The 17900-nt window shown below is 40.9% G+C and overlaps 2 protein-coding genes across 4 annotated transcripts; one reads left to right on the top strand and one right to left on the bottom strand.

Moving 5' to 3' along the window:
• Positions 1-428: 428 nt before the first annotated feature.
• TMEM70 (transmembrane protein 70) lies at positions 429-3562 on the bottom strand. 2 transcript variants are annotated; one of them, XM_069004949.1, is made up of 3 exons: positions 3378-3562; positions 2209-2320; positions 429-1103 (listed from the first exon to the last, which is right to left on the bottom strand). In XM_069004949.1, the coding sequence occupies exons 1-3, from the start codon at positions 3537-3539 to the stop codon at positions 646-648; spliced, it is 732 nt and encodes a 243-aa protein (XP_068861050.1). In that variant the 5' UTR covers positions 3540-3562; the 3' UTR covers positions 429-645. The 2 variants fall into 2 exon arrangements, with proteins under 2 accessions (XP_068861050.1, XP_068861051.1); XM_069004950.1 differs by having other exon boundaries at positions 3381-3560.
• A 945-nt stretch (positions 3563-4507) lies between these two features.
• On the top strand, positions 4508-16491 carry ELOC (elongin C). Of its 2 annotated transcripts, none has more exons than XM_069004951.1 (4): positions 4508-4600; positions 11848-11905; positions 13359-13502; positions 16059-16491. In XM_069004951.1, exons 2-4 carry the CDS (start codon positions 11902-11904, stop codon positions 16247-16249), a joined length of 339 nt encoding a protein of 112 aa, XP_068861052.1. In that variant the 5' UTR covers positions 4508-4600; positions 11848-11901; the 3' UTR covers positions 16250-16491. The 2 variants fall into 2 exon arrangements, with proteins under 2 accessions (XP_068861052.1, XP_068861053.1); XM_069004952.1 differs by lacking the exon at positions 4508-4600 and adding an exon at positions 4878-5077.
• The last annotated feature ends 1409 nt before the right edge of the window (positions 16492-17900 follow it).

The following is a 17900-nucleotide window of genomic DNA, read 5'->3' as shown; positions in this document are numbered from 1 at the left end:
AGGGAAGGGAAGGGAAGGGAAGGGAAGGGAAGGGAAGGGAAGGGAAGGGAAGGGAAGGGAAGGGAAGGGAAGGGAAGGGAAGGGAAGGGAAGGGAAGGGAAGGGAAGGGAAGGGAAGGGAAGGGAAGGGAAGGGAAGGGAAGGGAAGGGAAGGGAAGGGAAGGGAAGGGAAGGGCACGTTCACTCCCTTTATACCACCACCAGCAGTGACAAAAAGCCCGGTATTTTTGGATTAAGTACAATTGCTATTTAAGGCTTAACAGCCTAACTACATACTTGATAGGTAATGAGTGTTGATGATTTGTCTATTACGAATGGCTTCTTTTGACATGGAGATGGTGAGACTGCCACACAGCTAAGGCATTTTACAGTTGTCTGGAGAGCTAACAATAAGAATCAAACCAAGAATAAACAAGCACAAGACAGGTCTAAGCATCTCCTTTTTTTACTGTATTTTATGTCATTAACTCTAAAGAAATCCTCACATTGTTTGTAATATTTTTTAAGAAGCGTCTCCTTTTATACATTCCAAAATGCATACGGAAAACTCCAGCTACCTGATACTTAAGCAAGTGCAATAGATTTTTACATTCTTTCACATATATAGTACTGCACTATGGACAATGATACTGACATTATCTTCAAATTATTTCCTTTCATCAGCTTCCTTTACCTCCTCTAATTCCTCAAATTTAAAAAATGAGGATTTGTCATAGCCCATGAGATGGTTATAATCCTGAGGATTTGGGAAAAGCGTAGGATTAACAAGCATTGATTTTGTCTTAGCATAAAATGTTGTAAACATCTTTGTGATGTCTGGAATCTTTACATCTTTCTGATGGAAAACAGTTGCTTTTTCTGCCAAGATGGCATTGTAGGTAATGGCTGTATAGGTGTCCACTTCATCTTTATAATAGAGTCGGATCACGTAACCTTTTGTAAGGATATGCAAAGTAACCGGTGTTACAAACGTAAAAACCCCAATCAACCCATAAAAGGCAGCTTGGACAAGCAGACTTTCCACTCCAATACCACTCTTGAGCATGATGTAGGGCATCATGAACAGGTTGAATATGCTGGTGGAGTAAGAGAAAAACTTTACACCTACATAAAAGAAAAAAAACAGAGAAAATGAAGGTTAACACTTAGGAGCAAAATTTTCTCTACAATTACATCTATTCTTCTTCCACATAACCATGCCATTACTTGAACTGATGAAGTTACTGAAAACCCTTTTCTCTCTTTTTTTAAGCTCACAGAGAAACCGTTGAAAGCTCAACCCTGTGTCATTGCTGCTGTTCTGATTTGTTTGTATGTTCATGTTGGGTTTATCAAAGCTGGTAGCTGGCTCTATTTCTGTGATGCAGTCAGTTATTAGCTGTTATGCACACATATGAAGTTTTTACTTCACAGGCAGGAAAACTGATTTCTAATGAGACTTGACTCCATTCATGGACACATGTAATGGTACTCACTGAAGATATGGCAGACAGGGAATTTCTCTCTTCATCAACAACTAATGTTGACATTCAGTGTGCATTACAAAGAAGTCAGCTTGGTCCCTCGCCATGCATAAACCCTGGGTTACTGAATATTAACAAGTACTCCACACCCATCTTGCATGTGGTTCGAAAGACAGTAGCCAGTGCTGTGGACCATCCACAGTCCTTAAGCCACCGTGAGAACCAGGAGCCCAAGATGCTGTGACAAATAAGTGTGTTAGGACAGATTTCAAAGATGTGTATCAGAAAACATCCAGTGGCTTTATTTTTCACTAGGTCTTTGTAACATTAACTGGCCAAAGAAAGATTAGAGAAGTTTCATTACGGATGAAGCATTTCGTCATAATACCTGTCTGCCTGGGAAGCATTTCAGGAACACTTCCAAGCACACAGAATGTAAACAGCAGTTATAGCTCATCTTCACTGCTTACTGGATTGGGTAAGTCACCCCAAGGGCTGCAAGAGAAGCCAAAGAAAGCTGAGGGGTTAGAGAAATGAACAGAACTCCCTGCAAACTCAAGCAGAGAAGCAGAAACCAAGCACCACCACTACCACCTTTTTTACTTGTTTTGCTGTACAGACAATCCAGATTTCGGCAAACTTGGAAAGGAGAATGCTCACTTTTAATGTTCCATTTTAAAGTTACTAAACACTGTTGAAACAGCAACAACAAAAAAAGGCAATATAAACCACTTCAAGTCACATACCTAACACTGTCTTTGCCAAATTTCCTTTATAAACCAATCTTCCATGTTCTGGGTGATCATGAGAGGAGGATGTGCTGAGGTTGCGACCAGCCACTCCGTGAAAAGATGTAACCTGAAAGATGAAACCAGTACATGGCTAAGGAACACGAGTACTACAGCTTGTATCTACCATCCATATACACATACACACATATATGTACATATACACACCCACAGAAAGTTTCTCCTTGCCCTGAACCCACCCCCAGCGTTTTAAACTAGGGATTAAAGTTAGGTTACACTCCAAAGCATGCCACAAACTCCAACTAATATACTCCCTGTTTTAATAACTTTCCATGTAAATATACCATGTTAGCATTAAATGTCTGCAACCCCCTTACTGAGAATTGAGGCAGCAATCGACTTACACACAGCTTTGCAGGGAGACATTTATGGCACCTGTGCTCATCATGTCTCTGTTTGATCACAGAATCATAGAATGGCCTTGGTTGAACTGGGCCTTAAAGATCATTCAGTTCCAGCATCCCTGGTGTGGGTAGGGACACCTTCCACTATACCAGTTTGCTCCAAGCTCGATCCAGGCCAGCCTTGAACATCTTGAAGGTTGGGGAATCCTCAGTTTCTCTGGGCAACCTGTTCCAGTGCCCCACTACCCTCACAGCGAAGAATTTTTATCCTAATATCTTGGATTAGCTAAATAGCTTCCTTTAGATTAGCTAAATCTACTCTCAGTTTTAATCCATTCCACATCGTCCTGGCACTTCATGCCCTTGTAAAAAGTCCCTTTTCCCTAAACGACTTTCTTGTAGATTCCCTTCATGTACTGGAAGAGCACAATTAGGTCACCCGAAGCCGCCTCTTCTCCAGGCTAAACAAACCCGAGTCCCTCAATCTTTCATTGTAGGACAGATGCTACATCCTCGCAATCATCTTGGTGGCCTCCTCTGCACTCGCTCCAATAGGTCGACGGGGGCCCCAGGGCTGGACGCAGCACTCCAGGTGGGGTCTCACCTGAGCGTAACAGAGGAGGTACGCCCCGGGGAGCACCTCGCTTTCCTCCTCAAAACCCTCTAAGGGCAAAACCGCGAATCTCAGGGCCGCCGCCCTTTCCCCGAGCAGCGGGAACGCTCCTCCCGCTCCCACACACGGTCCCCACAGCCCCCACGCACAACCTGTTGGGGCCTCGCGGCGGCAGCGACCAGAACGGCCCGGTGGCGGCAGGCGGGGTGCGCGGCGCCCCGCAGCCATGCGGAGGCGGAGGCGGAGGCGCGGCGGCAGGCGGCGGGGGCGGCGGGGGCGGCGGCCACCCGGAGCAGCAGCAGCGGCAGCATGGCGGGGCCGCGGCCGCACCGGGAGCACCACGGGCGGTGCCACACCGGCAGCGCCGCCGCGCCGCCGCCACGCCGCACTTCGGTTCCGCCCGCGGGAAGGGTCCGGCCGGCTCCGCGGCGCCCCCGCCAGGCTGCCGGCAGCGCTGCGGCCCCGCGTCTGCATCTCCCGTACGCCGCTCAGCCACAGAATCCTAGAATCAATTGAGCTGGAAAATACCTCTGAGGGCATCGAATCCAACCTGTGGCCCAACACCACCACGTCAACCAGACCATGGCACTAACTGCCACATCCAATCTTTCCTTAAACACCCCCAGAGATGGTGACTCCACCACCTCTCTGGGCAGTCCATTCCAGTATCTAATCACCCCTTCTGTGAAGAAATTCCTCCTGATGTCCAACCTGAACCTCCCCTGGCGCAGCTTGAGGCCATTGCCTCGTGTCCTCTCGCCAGCTGCCTGAAAGAGGAGGCCAACCCCATCTATTAAATCTTCTTGCATGTAGTTGTAGAGAGCCATAAGGTCTTCACTGAGCCTTCTCCAGGCTAAACTTCAGCTCCCTCAGCTGCTCCTCATAAGACTCGTGCTCCAGAACCTTCACCAGCTCCGTTACCCTCCTCTGCACACCCCCCAGCACCTCGATGTCGTGCATTAATTGAGAGGCCCAGAACTGAACACAGGACTTGAGGTATCTGAACTAAACAGCGGCCTCACCAGTGCTGACCACAGAGGACGATCACTGCCCTAGGCCTGCTGGCCACACTATTCTGGATACAAGCCAGGATGCCACTGGCCTGCCGGACCACCGGGCACACGCTCGCTCATTGTTAAGCCGCTGTTGACCGACACCCCCGAGCCCTGACATGGCGGGCCTGCAGATGCCCCGGGAACTACGCGCCCCAGCATGCACCACTCCGGGCGCACGGCATGCCGGGAGCACGGGCGCCTCACGGTCGGGGCGGGGGGGGGGGCGGAAGCGGCCCTTGACCCGGGCGGAAGCGCTCGGAGGCAGCTGGGCCGACACCGCGGCCCTGCGAACGGGGCGGAGGGAGCGGCGGCCACGGGTGAGGGGCGGCCGCGGCAGGGAGACCCCGCCGGGGCTGCGAGAGACACCCCGGGGGCGGGGCGCCCCGTCGAGCGGGAGCGAGGAGCCCCCGCAGCCGGCCCCGCGGAGGGCAGCGGGTCTCGCCCCGCTCCTGGGCGGGGGGGGGGGGGAGGGGGAGGGGGAGGGGGGTGAACGGGGGCCGGGCGGAGGGGCCGGAGCGGCGCCGGGGGCCGGCGGGGGGCGCGGGGGGCGGTGCCAGGCCGGGGTTCTCCTGTCGAGGTGGTGGCGAAAGACGCGTTCCTCCACCAAAACGTTCTCCTTGGAATCCCGGCGCCGCAGGAAGAGGGGCTCTCTGGAGCAGTGCGGGGTTTGAGCATCGCCCCCAAACTCCTGCCATAAGTGACGTTTGCCCTTTTCCTACGCTAGGCCGTAGAGAGAGGGGAAAAGTTAAGGCCGAGAAAATTTATGATGCGCCCCCAGGGGTTGTTTTGCCAAGGTGAGAAGTGCTGGTTCAAGGGATTTGGCTGTAATGGTCGGCGAATGTAAGCAAAGCAAAGGGTGTTACACCTACTTGTAGCAACAGAAATGAGCTTCTGAGTGCCGTGTGTTCCTCAGAGGGAGGTTCTGCTTTAATACAAGGGAACCTGAGCATTAGTAAGTTATTGAGGGCTTCACGTTTATGAGTAAAAAGGTGATGGTGCAGCTAGCAGTTTGCTTTGACAGCCAATTTGGTTAACTTCTGTTAAATATTTCTAAGTATGTTTGGTACTGTAGATTGTAAGTTAAGCTTTGAGTTCTGAAGAGACCTAAATAGTCGCAGGCCATTTGTTTACTTGGCTTTGATGGCTTTTGGAAGCAAACCAGAAAAACAGATAAACAGGCAGGCAAGAGACCTTTACGATAAGAACCACTTTGTGCACTTATTTCTGAATAATCCCTTACATGCTCCAAATTTTCTGCTTTTATAATAAGGACCAAAATAATTGTTGGGGGAGAAACAATGTTTTATTAACTTAAGAGTTACTTTGAAGGGGAATAAGTGTTTATTAGTTTTCTTGTAGTACATTGGCCACATCTTTGCATATGGGGCACACAGCTTATGCCTTGAGATCAGTGTTTTAATGAGTTTAAGTTATATCAATAAAATGTTTATGTCAGTAAAATTTTTGCTAACATTTCCACTGGGAGCTTTAAGATAATTTTTAGGAACTTCTAGCACTTCATTACTCAATTTTTCCTTGTTGTGTCAGAGAAAAGCCATTTGAGATTTTTTCTTCTTTTTTTTTTCTGTACCAGAGCAGGTGATAAACAGATTTAGATAGTTCCACATAGTCTTAATGTGAAGACTTTTAATATTGTTAATTGTTTTAATATTATTGTAGTGAGATAAATTATTATCACACTCAAGGGTACTCAGCTTCAGATGTTTTACTGTATTTTTACAATTCTCATGTGTATTACAAAAAATCCTTAAGTTATGTCAGTATGTATGGAGTTTGTCAGATTAATTTAAGGAATTTTGGTGTATTTTTACAAGTCTCTTACCACCTAGAAAGGTTCAGGATTTAGTTATCTTCATTGTGGGGTAGTTTGCATAACAGTAGTTTTTAGTGAATGTCTATAACAAGAGGGCAGAAATACATGCCCTGTAAAATTTTGCGTTATGCCAGCAGCCTTTTCCACCTGATGGTAAGAGCTGTACAGTACAGGGCTTTTATTGTATGTTTGGAAGAAAACAGTAACACTCCCCTGCCCATGTTCTTGTGGTTTTTTTGTTAAAACTTTCTGGGGGGATTACTGAAAAGGAAAGTTTCCTTAGATAGGAAAAGAAATCTTAACTAAGGTCTTTGGTGCTCCACTCATGCTATCCTACCCCATCTCCTGTTTATCTCAACTAGCATTTACGTGTAGTATACCTTCCTGTGACATTCCACTGTGTCCCAGAAAACTTGAATTTTAGAGCCTGAGAGTACTGGAGTAGTGAATCAGCTGATTTGGAAATCATGCTGTACCAGTTTCTCCTCATGTTTTTTCTAAATATGCTTTGGTCCTTACATTAATTATTTTTTGATGCATGCTGAGCAATGAATGCTGAACTTAAGAGCGGTGTTTTTAAACAAGTTATTATACAGGATAGGGTAGAATTTAGGATTGAACAGTAGGAGGCTGTAGTTGTAACACACAGCAGCCTTTGGTAATTGATGAACTCTTACTGATATATAAATGACATCAAAAAATGTCATGTTTGGCTTTTAAACAAACCTAGGAGTTGTGAAGGCCTTTGTATTATTTGCCACTCCAGAAGTGGATACAAGTCTCAGCAGCTGAAGCATACAAAAGTTGGGCAGCTAATTAGTTGGAAGCCATTTGAATTTCCTTAAACCAGAATCTGAGTTTTTAAAGGGTTTTCCTGTGGGATCAAAGAATCTGAATGCTTGAAATGTTTGCATAGATTCAGTTTTCTTGTGCTAATGAGAAGAGAGCAGTGGGGTTCTGGAAGCCATGCAGTGGTCGAGTGTGTTCAGCTACATTAGCGTCTATTCCTCTCACTGGCATACAAGGCATACAAAGAAATGATATTCTGGAAATTCTGGCAGATTTGAGAGATGAGCATGCAGCTTTGGGAGTGAGCTGGGGTGGTTGTGGACATGCTTCAGTTTTATTCTTGCATTTGATGGTCCAGAGAAGCAGGAAAGAGATCAGACTAAACTCATTACACCATCCTATTTCTTCTTAGAGATGTAAGAAGAAGATGTTAAAGTAGGGAAACAAGAACACTTACCTTAAGTGGCTTAATTGCCATGGTTTAAAGGTTTATGATATTTCGCTATATTGTACCTGGTATGTGTAAATATTCTGGCAACTTGTGGCAACTTTTAGTTCCTAATATCTAATGACAATTTTATGTTTTGTGCAGCAGGAAATCCTTTTTAGACTGGTTGGAAAATTTAGTTTAGTTGTATTGTATCTTCCTCTGATTAAAAAGTGGCATATCCCTTTTATGTAAACTTTCTCTTAATAAATGCAGTTTTTTCCTTTTATTTAAGGAGGCAAAACAGGAAAACATTAATACCTAATATATGTGCTTTTTTGAGATTAAAGTCAGGGAGTTGAGCTACCTTATGGTAATGCCACATAAGCTTCTTGAAGGGCAGATGGAATTGTGAATGTACTTCAGCATAAATTAGTGGTTCTTTGCAGGAGTCTGAAATAGTCAAGTCAAAAATATATAAAAAGTACACGTTAACAAAACTTGGATTGTTCTCTTCCTGACTGCTGCATTGGTGAAGTCAAACAGGCAATTATAAAATGTGGAAAAGTAATTAAAATATAGGTAGTTATCAGGCATGTTCAGAAATCTCAGTCTCTTTCTTCCTATTGTCTTGTCATTTATGCTGCTTTCTTTACATATAGAAGTAAAATATAGTGATACGTTTTGTAATAAACATTACACTGGAAATACACTGAGAGAAAATAATTTCTTGGAAGACAACATACAAGGTTGCTTGACTCTCCTTGACCTATTATTTAAAACCTAAGGCCATGCCACTTTTAATTTAAAAAACTGTGCAGAAAATTTCCCTCCATATTCCTTTTTTACTTCCTGTGTGCACAAGTGAGATTTTGTGGGAGGTATTTCTATGTCCTTTTGATTTATTTTCTGTGTGCATTTTTTCTGGCTTTGACAATGTTCTGATATTCATACTATGTCATGACAGACTGAACACTTCCTGATCCAGAAGAGGAACCATTACTGGTTTTTTAGGTTTTTCAGGGTTCCTGAGTGTCATTGTTTTCCTTTCTCCTCATTTGTTGCATTGTCTCTCTGATTTTTCTGGGCTCTCTGCTGTTAGCTATTATTAAATCTATACTGTTAATAGTATTCAGAATTTTTTTTTTTAGTGACATCTTATTGCATCAGAATGGAAACTGAGTGAAACTCAGTGTGTCCCTTGCTAACCTGTCAAATGCATCATATATGGAAACATATTATGTCATTTTCTTAAAAGCAGGGTGGCTTTTCTGCAACTTTTACTTTTGGCAATAGAATGTTTGCGGTTTTCTATATTCAGAGCCAAACTTGGATTCTGGAATAGCACTATAAATTTTATCCCTTTTTGTGTTTGTGCTCATTTGTTGAACTTAAACTGAGGTGTTATGTTGGCATAGTTTTCCCGACAATGTTTATCCTTTTAATGAATTTTTATATTTATCTTCATTCCAGTTTTGCTAAGCGGAATAAGAAAGATTAATTTTTCTTTTATAAACAGGCTCTTTGGTCATATCAGTAGGTCCTCCCTGTAGTTCTTGTATTTCAAACTTCTTTTTCTTGAAAACAGGGCTTCAGAATTGTGTGTGGTATTCCAGACAAACTGTTGCTCATGTGTAACATTGTTAATATTCCCTATCTCTATTGCAAAGGAATCCTTAATGTGCATTTGCCTCTTTTTCCCTCACCCTTCTTTTTTCTTTTGCCCCCACAGAGCTGCATCAGTTTATAGTTGACCACAGAATGACTATACCCCCAAATAACAAGCCCTGACTACATGAAAGAAGATTGTAATGGTCCCTTCAAGGAATCTTGGATTTCATATGCCTTAATTTCATGTGGCTTGTAGTATGCAGTTTTTCAAGACTGGTCACTTGTCTGTGTTACGCTTTGTTCCGCTTCTGTTGCAATGCTTTCCACTTCTGTCTCATCCAAATCTGCCTATGCTTTTCTGGCAGCATTGTTTAAAAAAAAATTCGACATTTTTTTTGGAGGAACTAGTAGTTCTTTTCTAGTCCAGTTGCTCTATGTTTGCAACACCTTATTGTAGTCTTGTAGAAAGGTTCTTTCTTATTTTAAGATTACCTCTCTTCACAGATTTTTAACCCCAGATGATACACTGAGCCCAGTTTGCATCTTAATTTGAGTTTCCTTTTTTCCAAGGAAAATGACTGATGAATTTTTTAGATATTAGATTAGTTCAGCATGCCCTAAAACTACTAAGGCTTGCTGCATTTTTATCCTATTTTACTGTTTAGTACAATTGAATTCAGACCACTGAGCCTGATAATTTTTTTCTTCTTTGTTAATTACTATATTTTTTCCCTCTCTAATCATATGACAACACATTTGATTTATTAAAATGCTTATTGTATATTTTTGTGACAGCTAATTTTTTTTTGTGTAGACTTTTTTTCAGTCTCCATTTTCAATCTTTCAGTGTATGAGCCTCCTGAAGTTATGCGTTTACCTTGCAAGGTCTTATTATATCTTCATTCCCACTAACTAGCCTTTATTCCTGTGTTTAGTGGCATTATTTGTATTGTAAAGGCATATTTTATCATCACCAACACTTTCAAAGAGTGGTATCACTTCTGTGTTGCTTTTTTTTTTTTTCAAGTATTATTACTTGTAAATCATAGGCAGTTTCACTACTCTTTTGGAATGTAGCAAATGGTTTTGTGGCTAGAAAAAGAGGTAGTACAAGTGATCCTCTTCTGCAAAGTAGAAATAATAATGTGAGATATTTCTTCAGTTCCTGAGCAACAGATACTCTCCAATAAGATGCCTGATTTCCATTTACAAAAACTGCTGAAACAGGGTGAAAGATCCCATCAGTTTTGGGCCCTAACTGTTCCAGCACTTAAATGTAATTTCCTTAGATGAGTTCCTGGAATTAATGAAAATAATGAAGGCATTTAACACTCCGTGCTAGGGAATCTGTATTATAGCGTACACAAATTAACTCTCAGAGAACATTCTTCAATGTGCCTTATATTCAGGTACTTTTCACCTGCAAGAGTACAGGTTAAGCTGTTCCATATACCAGTGGTAAGGAAAATATTTTTTAAAGATAATTCTGTAAAGTCAGGATAATTTTCAAAGAAAGCAGCAATGTAAGTGGAGGATTATTTTTGCTCATTTCTCTTCAGACAACTAAAAACTATTGGTTATGTGCGTGTAGTTTCATTAGGTGTACATAACAAAGTGCCTTCTTCTGAAAGCTTCAGGAAATATTTGGACTATTTAATATTTGTAGCTATGAAAAAAGAGAGATGGAATAAACTAGCATCAAAGTGCTGTGCAGAAGTGAAGCAATCAGCAATAGCAAAGAGGTATCTGTAGTACTTCCAAATCTTGCAGGTTTCCTCAGCTTGCTAACATTTTTTTGCTAAACTTTTACTGGAAACATAGGAGGGAGCAAATGTGGGGTGTGGTCTGATCTCTTGACTGCCCTCAACCCTGAATATCAGCTGGGAGACCACCCAGAATCACTGGTGCTATTTTCCTGAATCTGTGGGCACACAGCAGTATCATTGATTTGTACTGGGTAATGTTTGCAGAGTGGCTGTTGATATGAAAGGAATTTTAGGATAGCAGGTGTGTGGGTAGAATTTATCTTCCAAAGTTTTCCTTTCCACAGCAGAGATGCAGTTTGGGGTAAAGAAATAAAAGTTGTGTCTGAACATGCCAGATTTGTTTTGTAAATAAGTACTTCCATTTTTCTAACTCTAATTTCCTTTGCATAGAGAAATACACATTCATCAAGCTGCATATCAGTATATAAGATATGAAAGCTCCTGGTTAACTTACCATGTGAATACCTGCATTATATGTCTGAAGTAGATTATCTAGGTGATATTGATGGTGGTATTGGGAACGGTCAATCTTCTGTCAAGGACAGGTTGAAGGCCAGGTATTTAGTGCATACTGATTAGACTGATCTCTGAGCCTTCTCTTCTCTGGCCTAAACAACCCCAGTTTTCTCAGCCTGACCTTGTATGACAAGAGCTTCAATCCCTCAGTCATCTTTGTGACCCTTTGCAGGATTCCGTTCAGTGTGTCATACTGAACCCAGCACTCCAGGTGTGTGTCCCAGTAGTGCTGAGTGGAGGGGCAGGATCACCTGCCTCAACATTCTCGCAATGCTTTTAAATAAAGCCCAGGATGCTGTTGGCCATCTTTGCTGCAAGGGCACGCTGCTGGGTCATGTTCAACTTGTCCACCAGCACCCCCAGGTCTATTTATGCAAAGCTGCTTTCCAGCAGGTCGGCCTCCAGACAGTACTGGAGGTGCCAAGGTCGAGGGTTTGCATTTCCCATTGATGAACTTCACAGGCTTCCTGTTTTCAAAACATACTGCTCATCAACACTGCATGTTGTGTATCATCATATTCTTTTTGGAAGAGTGTTTATGGTAACATAAAGATTAATAAGTAAAGGGGGCTTTGAGAATTGTACTGCTGACTCAAAATATTGCCACTTGTGTTTTTTCAGACTCTCCTATTGCAAAATCTGCAGTTGAAAAGAAACAATTTTTTTAATAAGAGAATGGGTAAGTTCAGAATCTTAGAGTGTTTCTTGTTTTCCTATGATTTGAAGCATTTTCTCTCTCGTATTGGTAGAGGAAGTGGATTCTAAGACTTTAAATGTTGATCTTGTCACTTTTGTTGTAGTCTCAAAAGTTAGTGGAACTTCCTGCAAATGTTTTGTAGGAGAATTTTCTCAAGTGACTGTTAATTTATTGGAAGACTTGTTCAGAGTGTATTTATTCTAACAAAAAATTTCACTTGCTTAATGTGCATAGTCCTGAAAATATACCTGCTAAAATAGGAATAAATAAATAGGAAAAGCCTACCTTTAGGCTTTTATAACACTAAACTTTTATATAGTGCACTATGTACTTTTTAAAATAATTCTTTGCTTGTTTGTTAACTAAGGTCAGCCTATTGAATTCTAGCTCAGAGATCATAATAGGAACTGATTTCTGATAAATTACACTGTGTGATATGACTACATGTCTGAAACTTGTTTCTGCCTCAACAAATGACTGGTTAATGAAACGGGATTGGACAGATTCTGATTTTATTTATACTTTTTCTGAATATATTATAGCATGTTTGGCACTGCAATACTTTATTAAAATTGGCAATAACTACATAATAATTCAATTTTAACTTAAATTCACAAAGCTACTTGATTGGGGGAGTGTTTTATTTGCTACACTGGCAACAGTAATTCAGCTTTTAAAAGTAGCACTGTTGGGATACAATAAAGGAAGGAACAAAAAGGGAAGGGGGATAAAGGCTTCAGGAGAAACAAAGTAGAGAGCAGGTATTTACTGAAACAGAAGGGAGAAGGGAAACAGAAAAAGTACAGTCAAGCTGCTGTGGGGAGAATTTTCAAACCTCTGTGGGTTTAATGCTTTGGCACTTTCCATGCTTTCTACCAAAGGCCACAACATGGGTGTGCACTGATGCTGTATGGTTCTGGGTCTGGTTGGGCAGTAAGGGAGGATGAATCTTATTTCATGTCATTTCTTCAAAGCAGGAGTATTGACTGCTTTTATTCTTACCAGTGCTTCAGAAAGCACTTTTTTCCTCGCCACCTGTATTTTTCAGTATCGGATATGTGTTTAGTTAACTTTTAGCAAGTGTTAATATGATAAATACGACTGTAGATTTAAATGAAGGAAGCAGTAGCATGTTCAATTCACTTGAGAATGTCTAAAGGAAAATTTCATTCCTGTGTAGATTTTAGAAATCATGTCAGAATGTGATGATGGAGGGATGTTAATTTTAAAAATTCCAAGTTTTGCAAAAATACTTTAAACCAGATTGCTGGTTACTTCAGAAAAGTCATCTTCAAATATGCAAAATGCTTCTGTCTCATTTCTGGTTGTATTTTCACTCTGCAAACTTAGTCATAGAAAAGACTGCAACTTGCATTTTTAGTAATGTGAATCAATATATTGTGTTCTGAAACTGTTATCGTTTTTTCCATTATAGATGGAGAAGAGAAAACATACGGTGGGTGTGAGGGCCCAGATGCTATGTATGTGAAGTTAATATCCTCTGATGGCCATGAGTTCATTGTAAAAAGAGAGCATGCATTAACATCAGGAACAATAAAAGCAATGTTGAGTGGACCGGGTAGGTACAGAAGACTTAGCACCTTTACATTCTTTGCTTTCACTTTTGGACAGTTTGAATTTTTATCATGCAGTAAGTGAAAGTTCGAATAACTGATAACTTTTCCACATCCTGCCTAATTCCTGTTTCCGGCAGAACAGCCTATCTCTGCTGGGGTATTGTGGTACCAGACTTAAAATGGGGCTCTGCTTTTGGGGAGTTAGTGATCTTACAGTATCATTGCTACTAGTTTCCCATGGTATGAGAACTTGAGGGTATTATATGAAACTTGGAGCTATCAAGTTCAGAACGAACAAGAGCCAGTAGTTCTTTATTGCCATGTCCATGGCAGGACTTCTGGTATTCCATATGGAGTTCATTTTCTTCATAGCAGGTCACATGGTCCTGTGCTTTAGATTTGTGACTAAAACAGAGTCAGTAACACACTTCTGTTTTAGCTGTTGCTGAAAAGTGTTTGCACGCTGTTCAGGCCTCCTCTGTTTCCCACTCTTTCCCCACCCCATGACCAGATGGGAGGGTGTGCAAGAGGCTGGGAGGAAACACGACTAGACACATGACCTGAACTACTGAAGGAGATATTACATACCATACAATGTCTTGCTCCAAAGTAAAAAAGGGAGAGGTGTAAGAAAGGGAGGTAAGCCATCTTTTGCTTGGGAACTGGCTGGTCATCCATCAGCCCATGGGAGGTGGTGATTACCTTTGCATCACTTGCTTTTTTTCCTTTCTCTTCTCTCAACCCACAGGTTTTCTTGCTTTTACTCTTCCTTTCCTCTTCCCTTGTCAGCAGCAGGGGTAAATGAGCAAGTGGCTTTGCTGCCTACTGGGGTTAATTCATGTGTTCACAACATCCTATGGCAAGGAGTTCCTGAGCTTAATGATGGAAGTTTAAGATTGAGACAAGGGTAGATAAACTTACAGGAGGGAAGGACCTCACGTGTTACTGAATATATGAGACTATATCTGGTTTAAGAAGCATCTGGACTAATTTTTGAAGACCAAAAAGGTGGGGAGAGAACAGAGAGAAGTTAGCACAAGTGCTTTCTCTCTTCTGTACCTTTATTCTATGCGCTTACCTTTGTCCACTTGAGTGATGGACAGAAGCTACATGGAGCTTGGAACTGGTCATTCTTATGTTCTCTTCTAGACTCTGATGAGGGGAATTACTGGAGAGATCTATTGGCTTAATATATTTTTTAATTACTTAGTAATACTTGGGCAAACTGAGCAATTAAAATTCTCAGTGCAATGTTCTGCTGTCATTTTAATGGTTGCATTTGAAAATATGTAATAAGTGTTCTGTGTCCATGTCAGCCTCCCAGACATCTAAGAAGAATAGTTACAAGACCTGCTCTGAATTTATTCAGTGTGAAGGAATAAAAGGCAAAGTAGCCTGCTTAGAGGGCTAGAAACTGCCTCTGTAAAGGACTTAGCAGTCAAGAATATTTTGTATAAATACTAAGATAAATGGGTCACAAGGAAAAGTACTGTTGCTGTCTAGTTCAGTAGGTCATAATTTCACTGATGTGTAAGTCTTCTGTTTCAGTGCTGTGACATGGCCAATATGCTAACATTTCTTCTTTTGCTTCCAACTGTTCCTGTACTAAAATTCAAGCCAGATTGGCTTTAGTGCGTGCAGATATTTCTACACAAATCTGTGTAGACATTAGTAAATTGTGCTTTGTAGCTAGAAGGAGATGCCCTCAGAAATAGTTGGAACTAAACATTGCTAGTCTCCCATAAATGTGGAGTTAATATTAGTATTTTTTATTGTCTTTCAGTTTAATGAGTTGAAAGTCCAGAGATGTGAGGGAATGAGAGATAAAAATAAAAGAAATCCTGTGGGACTAACCGTGGGATCCTAACCTTTGCATCATTCCAGGTTTCATGGTTATAGGCACTATAGAAAGCTAATTTCAAATGTACTTGTGTTTTGAGATTTGAATTCTGAATAAATTCTTCAATATCTAATAGGGATAAACTTGTACTGCATGTAAACTTCGCTCCAGTACAGCTAGAGTTTCCCTGTCCCTGCTGTCTGTTTTCACAGCTTATGAAGTTAATGCATCTTTGAGCTTTCAACCCTCTTGTCAAATCTGCCTGAAACTGAGGAATTCAAAGCTACTGAGTCATAGAAGGGACTACTGATAAGTGTGCATATGCAGATATGAAACATCTAGAAACCTTTTTTCCTTGGATAAGACAGCTAGAAATTTGGATTGATGCCTCTTAGAGCTAAACACACTGCAGTTTTAGAGCACCTATCAGCTGTATTGGAAGTAAACCTGAATTTCTGGTGTAATTGTTCAGAGTAATGTTGATAGGCTGCAGCCTAAATAAGCATTTCACAATGGTGGGTGTTCTAGTATTCTTGAGGGCTCTGAATGTGGCACACCCTGCTTTACAATCAAGAATCTAGTACACTGGAATATGGGACTTAAGCAGGTCTATTGAGAATGCATTGTGTTAATATGGTAAGTTACTTCATTTGGCAGTGAATTGAGATTTTGACTTCTGGTTTGGTGTTCTTTTATGTTGTCTTTTTTCTTTCTACAGGTCAGTTTGCAGAAAATGAAACAAATGAGGTCAATTTTAGAGAGATCCCATCCCATGTCCTATCCAAAGTATGCATGTATTTCACCTACAAGGTCCGCTATACTAACAGCTCTACGGAGATTCCTGAATTCCCAATTGCACCCGAAATTGCACTGGAACTTCTGATGGCTGCAAACTTCTTAGATTGTTAAATAAAATAAATTATAATAAAAAATGTAAAACTTTTTTCAGTATTTAATACATGTAGTTCAGTTAGTAACTTTTTTCAGATAGCATGTTGCGTGTGTGCTGTTGAGAACTGTAAAGTTCACTGCAGAGGCAATTGCCTTCAATTCTTTTGCATATAGCAATCATTCAGTTGGAGTTTGTTTTGCTGCTTACACAAATAAGGACCTTTTCACAAACTGAGACAAATAAACAAATATGCCAATTAGTAGATGGCTATGCCTTATCCTTTAGGTGTGGTAGAACTTTCTTTTAATACAATGACCGTAGCAAATACTGCAGTTTAGTCTAATAGTCTCTAAAAGATAATTATAGTTACATTCGAGTAGCTGTTTAGAGTTTCTAGCTTTCTCTTATTTTTAAAGTTTCTAAACATCTGAACTTAATCTCCTTTGTAAGATAGCTGTCCTGTAGCATAGTTACACTAACTAGATTAGAAGTGCCCTCTTTATATACTGTCAGTGATATTCCATTTAGGTTGAAAGTGGAGTGTGTAGGAGAATGCTTAAGGCTTTTAATTTAAGTCATAGTATAGACATGTGCAAAGGTGTACTTGATAACATTTTGCTTTTATAACCTCAATTTACCCCGCTAGTGATTTCAAATATTCCAGTCACTTGTCTGTACAGTAAGACTGTGATTCTACTGACAGTGACTTTTAAGGGGGAAAATAACTGTTAAAATCTGTGTATATTATCTTCTATATAACATATATGGTTGTTCTTAATATACTGTCACTTGACCTGATAAGGATTTTATATGGCTTCAGTTATGGTTTATTTCCATTGTTCTGATTGTTTATGTAAAGTCTGTATTTAATCTCTAGAGTAGTAGTCATTTAAATTTTGTAACATAACAACAGAAAAGATAGAAGTTGTCCTACCTTTTACCTCTTTCTCAACCTCTCCCTTGCACCCATAGCAAAAGACCCTGAAATGTGGAGGTCTTTTATATTTGAAGGAAAGGACATTAAGCAGATGTTTTAGGAGCTGTTTTTTAAATTTCATAGATATTTCCAATGTTTTTACAAATATTTTAGGGGAAAAAGGATTGGCAAGCCACTGACATAATACTAGAGTGGAACACATTATCTCTTGGTAGTTCTTGCTGGCAGTTGCCTGTACTATTAGTTCTTTGTTCAAAACAAGTTTCCATAAAGAAAACACACAACTTGAAACAAGAAGTTGCTTTTTTTTCAGCTGCTGCCTGAAGAACCCTTCTGGTAAAATCATCTGTAAATGAGAATAATGCATCATGAGAAATGATGCAAGAACAGTGTAATTAGCATTTCCACCAGCCGCCACTGCTTCAGCTTTGTTTTGATCAAGAAGTGATTGGGTCTATCATGGGAAAATCCTGCCAACTGATGGTGGAACCTTTTTCTTGATGTTTTAACTCACAGCTAATTTAGAGGGCTGAAACTCTCCTCTAAACCTGTTTGTCAACATAAATACGACTTGGAAGAGATTTTCCTGGATGAAAACTAGTAACTTAGATAGACTATGCAGTCAGCCCATGCAGGAGGTCAGTTCTGACAAATGAAATTTTATTTTGGGCTTGAACAATGCTGACATTTGTCAGTGTGTTGATAGATTAGCTGACATTTATTCACATCAC

This window comes from Aphelocoma coerulescens, chromosome 2, assembly GCF_041296385.1.
Source record: "Aphelocoma coerulescens isolate FSJ_1873_10779 chromosome 2, UR_Acoe_1.0, whole genome shotgun sequence".
Classification (NCBI taxonomy): domain Eukaryota; kingdom Metazoa; phylum Chordata; class Aves; order Passeriformes; family Corvidae; genus Aphelocoma; species Aphelocoma coerulescens.
The sequence above is the reverse complement of the archived record's forward strand: the minus strand, read 5'-3'. Positions and strand labels throughout refer to the sequence as shown.

What these genes read in the sequence shown, in the direction of transcription:
- TMEM70 (XM_069004949.1), bottom strand. Translation starts at nt 3,539, where the DNA reads ATGCTGCCGCTGCTGCTGCTCCGGGTGGCCGCCGCCCCCGCCGCCCCC. An exon ending in CCGCGAGGCCCCAACAGGTT is followed by an intron (nt 2,321 to 3,377) that starts GTGCGTGGGGGC and finishes TTCATCTTTCAG; the next exon opens with GTTACATCTTTTCACGGAGT. An exon ending in TTTGGCAAAGACAGTGTTAG is followed by an intron (nt 1,104 to 2,208) that starts GTATGTGACTTG and finishes TCTTTTATGTAG; the next exon opens with GTGTAAAGTTTTTCTCTTAC.
- ELOC (XM_069004951.1), top strand. An exon ending in AGCAATGTTGAGTGGACCGG is followed by an intron (nt 13,503 to 16,058) that starts GTAGGTACAGAA and finishes TTCTTTCTACAG; the next exon opens with GTCAGTTTGCAGAAAATGAA.